This window comes from Somniosus microcephalus, chromosome 20 (genome assembly GCF_052327205.1).
Source record: "Somniosus microcephalus isolate GS21.2 chromosome 20, FLI_Smic_1.0, whole genome shotgun sequence".
NCBI classification, from domain to species: Eukaryota; Metazoa; Chordata; class Chondrichthyes; order Squaliformes; family Somniosidae; genus Somniosus; species Somniosus microcephalus.
The window spans coordinates 80,781,728-80,790,118 of NC_141006.1; the positions used below are offsets into that span (position 1 = coordinate 80,781,728).

An 8,391-nucleotide genomic window follows, 5' to 3' on the forward strand; every position below is an offset into this window, starting at 1 on the left:
ACCTAGCCTCTGACCTGCTCTTGTTGCCACAGTATTTATGTGGCTGGTCCAGTTAAGTTTCTGGTCAATGGTAACCCTCGGGATGTTGATGGTGGGGATTTGGTGATGGTAATGCCACTGAATGTCAAGGGGCGGTGGTTAGACTCTCGCTTGTTGGAGATAATCATTGCCTGGCACTTCTATGGCTCGAATGTTACCTGCCACTTATCAGCCCAAGCCTGAACGTCATCCAGGTCTTGTTGCATGAGGGCATGGACTGCTTCATTATCTGAGGAGTTGTGAATGGCGCTGAACACTGTGCAGTCATCAGCGAACATCCCTATTTGTGACCTTATCTTGGAGGGAAGGTCATTGATGAAGCAGCTGAAGATGGTTGGACCTAGGACACTGCCCTGAGGAACTCCTGCAGTGATGTCCTGGGCTGTGATGATTGACCTTCAATCACCACAACCATCTTCCTTTGTGCTAGGTATGACTCCAGCCAGTGGAGAGTTTTCCCCCATTCCCAATTTGAGATATCTAAAGAAAGACTTGCATTTATATAGCGCCTTTCACGACCTCATCACATCCCAACGTGCTTCACAGGCAATGAAATATTTTTGAAGTGTAGTCACTGTTGTAATGTAGGAAATATCAAGTTAAAGTTAGTTTAAAATGTACCTGATACAGTGAAATCTCCTTTTGTAACTGGGGTATTGTACTTGCGATATTTTGCAGCATGTAGCAGTAACTGGGAGAAGGAAAATCGATGGAAAGCTTTCTATTAAAATTCCACTCACTGTGGTGTCAGCACTCCACTCGGGGCTGTTCCCGCGGAGAACGGGATAGTGGCCCACTGGGTCTTACATTGCTACAGTACCTGGCATTGTATTATTCACAACATCTGGTGACTGATCAATTTGCGAATAAACGATTAACAATTACTGCTGTACAATTGGCTCATCTTTCAATGAGATAAGTTGATCAATAGAAAGGAAAAAATGAAAGAAATAATTTGCAACTTGACAGCGCCTGCCAGGACCTCAGGATCCGCAAGTGCTTTACAGCCAGTGATGAGCTTGTGCTCTGCTGTAATGTAGGAAACGCGGCAGCGACATGTGCGCACAGCAAGATCCCACAAACAGCAACGAGATAATCACCAAATAATGTTTTGTTTAATAAAACTGGTTAGATTTATTTTATATCGGGAAAACTGACAGAAAGTAATCTGTACAATGCCCCCAATAAGGTAGCCGAAGGAATCTGGAAGACTTAATGGTGCATTCTGGCTTGTTTACTTCACTCTTGGCTCAGGGAGGTTCTGTGGGAGTTCATCTCCTGGCTGCCTTTCTTGGGCGACCTTTGCACATCTCCAAATGCTCTGCCTTTATAGATGAGGTCACATCGATATGACAGTCACTCCTGGAAACGAACTCGAAGTAATGTTGCATTGAATCCCCAGGCACCCCTTGTCCAAGGTGAGGTCCATTGTTGTCCCTGGTGTCTGCCGCAGGTCAGGCTGGCCAGAGCCTCTTCGTTGCGTGTCCCACATTCTGCAAATCGCCCACTTTGTGCTGTTCATCACTGGGAGCAAATGACAATATAACACAAACAGCTGCGCTGCTCCAATTGGACTGCATCTGGTTGGCAAATGTGGTCGTGTGAGTTGCTGGATGGACGGGAGCACCTGCCTCTGATAGCACTGTCCACAGTCTCCCTGGGTGCTACTTGGCTTGTAATGACTTGTCTTGCTCTTTCGCTTCTCGGTGTGATGTTTCATTCAAGATTGAGAGAATAGCAAATCTTTGCATGGTTTTCGCCTGGTGAAGTTAACCCATTGAGAGGAGCTTCGTCATACCCTGTGGTTCTGATATCGGCGGGCCATTTATTGTGACAATGATGGGTTCAGTCTAATTCTCTGGAACACTGAAGAGTGGGAAGAATATTAATGGGAAAAGGCGCCGCCAACAAATGGCGGCAGCCCAGCCTGCACTCCCAGGGTGGGGAGATGCCAGAGGTTTACTCTGTGTATTAATCAGCAAACGGAGCTGGAGCCGCAACGGTTCCAAACCAAACACCTTTCACCTGATACCCGGCAGAACAGGCGCTGCTGCGAAGTCTTCCCGCTTGGACAGGAAACTTGTGTGCTGGAGGAGAGAGGAGAGTCCAGGAGGAGGAAATCGGGAGAAGAACACGGGAGAAGAGGTGAGGGGAGAGAAAGAAGTAACAAACAGGTATCTCTTTCACTCGGTTCTGACAATGTTTCGATATTACTCTCTATTTATAATATGTTTTAACTGGTCCGAATTGCACTGATTTTAAAACGGTTTCGCCTCTTCAATATTTACCCGCTAGCCATTAATGAATTGTTTGAATATTTTATTTCGTTTTCATTTTTCCAAGATTGTAACTTTAATGATGTTCTGTAGTGAATAACTTGGGCTGGCTGTGATTGCAGCTCCTTCTGTCCTCTTCAGGCTCAGCCTCGCCGATTGAAGCACTTTCACTCGGGAAGAATCTGCGGGTCCAACATTATAATCCGCTTTAACTTCGCCTCTGTCGAAAGCCTCCTTTAACGAAACCAGTCCGCCAGCTCTCTCCTGTTTCATCTCCTTACAGAAATCCGCTGCTGTTTTGCATCATTTCCCAGGAACTGAATGTAGAGTTATTGTCGAATGTATTGCACAGGATATGTCAGTGTCCAAAATACAGGGTCTGAAAACACACATCAGGTTATCGGAATATAAGAGTAAATTCCAGGGTTCAATCAGTTTCCCAGTTGCTGTGCTGGGTTGGAAATTCCCCACCAGTCAGTCCTATGTCAGTCCGCCACCTCCCGACCACTTGGGGACTTGACTCCACACGGCAGAGGAAGGTGTGCTGGCTTCTCTCGGGGCGATCTCGCTGTGTCAATGGTTCATGATTCTTACACATTTTTACTGTTTCTGTCGTACCGCTGTCAGACTTCATAACTCATCGGTTCAGTTGCGGAGACCCAGATTTTGTTCCTAATCACTTTCAACTGCAGACTTTAAAAGAGATTATAATTTTTTTTTTTAATTAAAAACAGAACATGCTGGAAACACTCAGCAGGTCGGGCAGCATCAATGGAGAGAGAAACAGAGTTAACGTTTCAGGTCGATGACCTTCCATTATAACTTTTTAATTCATTGTGGGGATGTGGGCATCACCGGCAAGGCCAACATTTATTGCCCATTTCTGGTTGCCCTGAGTAGGTTTGATAGGACTGAGTGGTTTGATAGGCCCCTTCAGAGGGCAGTTAAGAGTCAGCCACGTTGAGTAGGACATATAGTCCAGACCGGGTGAGGACGGCAGATTTCCTTCCCTAAAGGACATCAGTGAACCAGATGGGTTTTTATGACAATCCCACAGCTTCATGGTCACTTTTACTGATCCCAGCTTTTTTTTCCAGATTTCCAACTGAATTCAAATTCTCAAACTGCCACGGTGAGATTTGGACTCCCCTTCTAGAGATGATTAGTCCAGGCCTCTGGGTTAATGGTCCAGTATTGTGGGCATAATCTGACGGTATAATCCTCTGTTAACGGGAGACCTGGATATTTCTGCTAATGTGACATTCAGAGTGACGTCTATTGGATAACTCAGCTCACAGATGTACTCATACTGATTAAGAAAGCAAACTATTGTTGTTAATAACTGGATTACCGAATCCCTTCCTAGTTCCTGATATTGACGTGTCTGCATTAACCCTTTGAGGACCACAGCAGGTGATTTGGTTTTTGCACTTAAGAAGTAACGCAGTATTGGAGACGGTGCTTTGTTTAAGATCAATATGCATTAATTCCACAACCTCTCTACTTCCTCATGTCCTGTGATATTCTGCGTTTTGCTTTTTTGGTGGGGGGAGGGAGTGGTGGGGGAGTTGCCTTTAAAAGAAGACAGTTAGATCTGAATCTATTTCATTTCCTGTGCTTTTCCAGTCTTGACAAAGGGTTTGACCCGAAACGTTGACTATTTTCTCTCCACGGATGTTGCCTGGCCTGCTGAGTTTTTCCAGCATTTTCTGTTGTTATTTTGGATTTCCAGCATCTGCAGTATTTTGCTATTGTACAGTTAGATCATCACTGTTTTTCTCAAAGGGTTAAAAACAATAACCCTGCGAAGCCGTTCTGCAGTGAGAAACACTGTGTGATGCTAATTACTCTCATGATGTGTCTTTCTTTCATTTAGAAAAAGAGTCGCAGGATAAATACTTGAAGGAGAGAAAACTGCCGGGCTGTGGGGAAAGAGCGGGAGGAGGGGGGGGAAAGTGGGGTTAATTGGATCGCTCTCCCAAAGAGCCGGCACAGGCACGATGGGCCGAATGGCTTCCTTCTGTGCTGTATCATTCTATGAAACTGTGATGAACTGATGGTATTCACAAGCTGCTGTTCCTTGGTTTGCCTTCCAGATTTCCTGCACGTTTAAATCACAAAACTACTTTTGTGCAGAGGGGAAGAATTCAGATAACCGGCAGAATGCCTACAACAGTGGAAGCAGAAGCTATTAGTCCCGTAGGAGACACGACATGTGAGAGGTACCAGAAAACAGCAGGGAAAATTATTGAATGCAGGTAGCAGTACTTTTTCTGACAGCTGTGGCTCAGTAGGTAACACTCTCTCTTACCTCTCCATCAGAAGGTGTGGAGATGCCGGTGTTGGACTGGGGTGGACAAATGTAAGAAGTCACACAACACCAGGTTATAGTCCAACAGCTTTATTTGAAATCACAAGCTATCGGAGCGCTGCTCCTTCATCAGGTGAGCGCTCCGAAAGCTTGTGATTTCAAATAAAGCTGTTGGACTATAACCTGGTGTTGTGTGACTTCTTACATTTCTCCATCAGAAGGTTCAAGTACCACACCAGAGACTTGAGCACAAAATCCAGGCTGTCACTACATTGCAGGACTGAGGGAGTGCTGCACTGTCAGAGGTGCCATCTTTCACACTAGACGTTAAACCAAGGCCCCAGTTCTACCTGGTGTCCTGGACAATATTTCTCACTCAAACAACATCACTAAAACAGATGATCTGGTCATTATCTCATTGCTGTTTGTGGGATCTTGCTGTGAGCAAATTGGCTGCCGTGTTTCCTGCATTACAACAGTGACTACACTTCAAAAAAAAGTACTTAATTGGCTGTAAACCACTCCGGGATGTCCTAAGGTCGTGAAAGGCGCTGTAGAAATACAAGTCTTTCTTTTCTTTTCGATCATTGGTAATTGCATTGAATTTTTTGTATTTAAACATTGTTAATGTCCCCAAATCTTTTTATAATGCAGGCTACCCCTTAATATATTTGATACATTTTCAGACATTCAAATTGCTTTTAACTTCAGTACAGTTACTGCCAACTTGTAATGATACAAACTGCTAAATTGAATTGTACGACATATAATCTCAATCAGAAATACTAATACTCAGATGTATCAGGTTTATAATGTTACAAGTTTTTATTTAGTATAAGTTGGATTTCTTTTTTTCATGAAATAGATACGAAATGTTGGATGTGAAATGGAACAGCAATGGGTCTGAGCATCAGCAGGAATAACAACAGTCGCGATTCATTTGTGGCAAGAAAATAATGTCAGTACTGCACGGACACTGGGGCAGAAAAGGACGGGTCTGCACAACAGGTCTCATTGACGATGGACCACCATAACTATTCTACAGTAGATTCCCTTCAAGGTATGATAACTAATTCCCCAGAAAATTCCACTGCGATGCTAATCACTTGGGATGAGAACAGTCAATTAGGGCTGAGGATTTCACTGTCTGTGCTGCTGGGTATCATCACCTTGGCAACCATCCTTTCCAATTCATTTGTGCTCGTCACCATTTGCCTCACTAGGAAGCTCCACACACCTGCCAACTATCTCATTGGGTCTCTGGCTGTGACAGACCTCCTGGTAGCCATTATGGTGATGCCCATCAGTATTGTGTATACTGTCATCAAGACCTGGACTTTGGGTCAGATCATGTGTGACATCTGGCTGTCATCTGACATCACATTTTGTACTGCATCCATCTTGCACTTGTGTGTAATTGCTCTGGACAGATACTGGGCCATCACCGATGCCTTGGAGTACACAAAACGGCGCACACCTGGTAGAGCAGGCCTGATGATAGCTGTGGTATGGGTCATTGCAATCTGCATCTCCATACCACCGCTATTTTGGAGGCAATCCAAAGCTCTTGATGAACTCAAAGAGTGCATAGTCAACACTGACCAGATATTCTACACTATCTACTCCACATTTGGAGCCTTTTACCTCCCCAGTGTGCTCCTAATTATACTGTATGGCAGAATTTACCTGGCTGCTAGAACAAGGATTCAGAAACCACCTTCAGCCTTTGGGAAGCGCTTTACTACTGCTCAACTGATCAGTGGGTCCACTGGATCGTCTCTGTGTTCCGTTGGCTTTAACAGCCAGGAGACCCTCCCTCGTTCCGGGGAATCCATAGTCTACCTGAACCATGTCAAAGTCAAAGTTTCAGACAGCGTTCTGGAGAGAAAACGGATCTGTGCAGCCAGGGAGCGGAAGGCCACTAAAACCTTGGGGATCATTCTGGGCGCTTTCATTTTCTGCTGGCTGCCTTTCTTTGTGGTGGTCTTGGTAATGGGCGTCTGCCGAGAGGCCTGCTGGTTCCACCCTGTCCTGTTTGACCTGTTCACATGGCTTGGTTACTTGAACTCCCTCATCAATCCGGTCATCTACACAGCTTTTAACGAGGACTTCAAACGGGCCTTCCAGAAACTCATACGCTTCAAAAGATGTTGACTGTAATCCAATCGTATGGTAACGGTACATCATTCCTGTCATTATCATATGTGAGAGAGAGAGAGAGCGAGAGAGCAACCACTGAAATCTTTTTTAGGAACATTAATTTGTGTCTGTACTTTGTTTCTTGCACATTGTACGTTTTAGTACTTTGACTTTTTTTCTCATAGTCCTGTATGAGGGGATGTTACACTCAGAATACTTGGTGTATCTGTCAGTTAAACCTTAAGTGGCAAGGTTAAGTTAAGCTTTTTGGCATAAGTGTGAATAAGACAACAAGTTAATTAGAATTATGATAATGCTGACATTCGAAAATTGCACTACAGGAACCTTTCAAATTTTAATATATTTAAATACTAATTTTCATTTTATCACTAGTCTCTAAATGCAGATATTAAATATGTTGTCTGTCAAACAGTACAATACAAGATATCTATAATAAAATATCTTTACCAAGCTAAGTTATATAATAATATGCCAGCATGTATACTTGTATTAAAAATCAAGTTTTCTTGATGTGGAAGAATGTGATATTGAAAGATAGAGCACATAACATAGTTCAAAGATATCATTGAAAAATATAAAGATTTTTCCCTCAAAGTTACATGTATAAATTATTCTGACCTCCATATTAACTCACTTCCTTGTGACGTTTGCTATATTTCTGTAATCACGGATAGTTGGGCAGTTTTCTGATGGGATGGTTTACATTTGTCCTTTCACTTTTAATAAGATATTTTCAGAAACAGAACTCTAATTTGCTCAACAGAAATTGTAGTTAGCAGAAATCATCTTTACTATTAATCGCGTGTCTGCTTTCAAGAGCAGATGTTTATTTATGTAAAATATAATCCACAACTACACCAACACCACTTGCTTACTGATATTTTTGTACTAAAGTCATTAAGGCTGCAGTTATATGACTGATACCAGTAGCTGTAAAGTGTGAAGTGCAGCCAGCAAGACTGGAGTTATACTACCCCTGGATGCGCACCGTGTGCCAGGAGCAAGCTCTGCCTATGTGGGAGAGAATTTAACCCTGTCCACCCAGCAAAAACAGGGTGGGCCGTTAAAATCGGCCGGGTGACTAACCTGCTATCTGGAATTTTAACCTGCTTTTCTGAGGCAAGGACACATGTCTTAAATGTGTAGATTGAGGTCCAGCGATGCATCAGGCCCGGCAGCAATTTTAACCGTGGCCTGAGCGGGGAAGTTGTTGTTGCTTTCCCGCTAGGTGAAAACGCCAGGAGAGGCCCCGACAGGTACATTCTTTTACTTTCTTTGTGGGGCCAGGAGTAGCAGGAATGCTCCTCTGGGCTGCACCAGGAAGACTTAGACCTCCTCTTCCAGGTCTTCCCACTTCCCTCCCGCGGGACCCTCCCGAAAACCTCTGCCTCTGACTTACCTTGTTACCAAAACATTAGCTTTAGTATCTGTTGGCCGGTCAGTGCCCCCCACCTCACCCCACCCCATCCCGAAATGTCACTCCCGCCCACAGACCAGCTGCCGCTTCCTGCTCAGTCTGGGCCGGCAGCTCACCAGCGGCATGTGGCTAAGGTCTGGGAGCTAAAACTGCTGCACTCACCTCACGCCCGCCCCCCGCCCAGCCCA

The 8,391-nt window shown here is 44.4% G+C and overlaps 1 protein-coding gene across 1 annotated transcript; it reads left to right on the forward strand.

The window, feature by feature from the left end:
• Positions 1-4,271: 4,271 nt before the first annotated feature.
• Positions 4,272-7,793, forward strand: htr1d (5-hydroxytryptamine (serotonin) receptor 1D, G protein-coupled). The gene is made up of 2 exons (XM_085963158.1): positions 4,272-4,537; positions 5,492-7,793. Exon 2 carries the CDS (start codon positions 5,647-5,649, stop codon positions 6,778-6,780), a length of 1,134 nt encoding a protein of 377 aa, XP_085819284.1. The 5' UTR covers positions 4,272-4,537; positions 5,492-5,646; the 3' UTR covers positions 6,781-7,793.
• Positions 7,794-8,391: the final 598 nt, after the last annotated feature.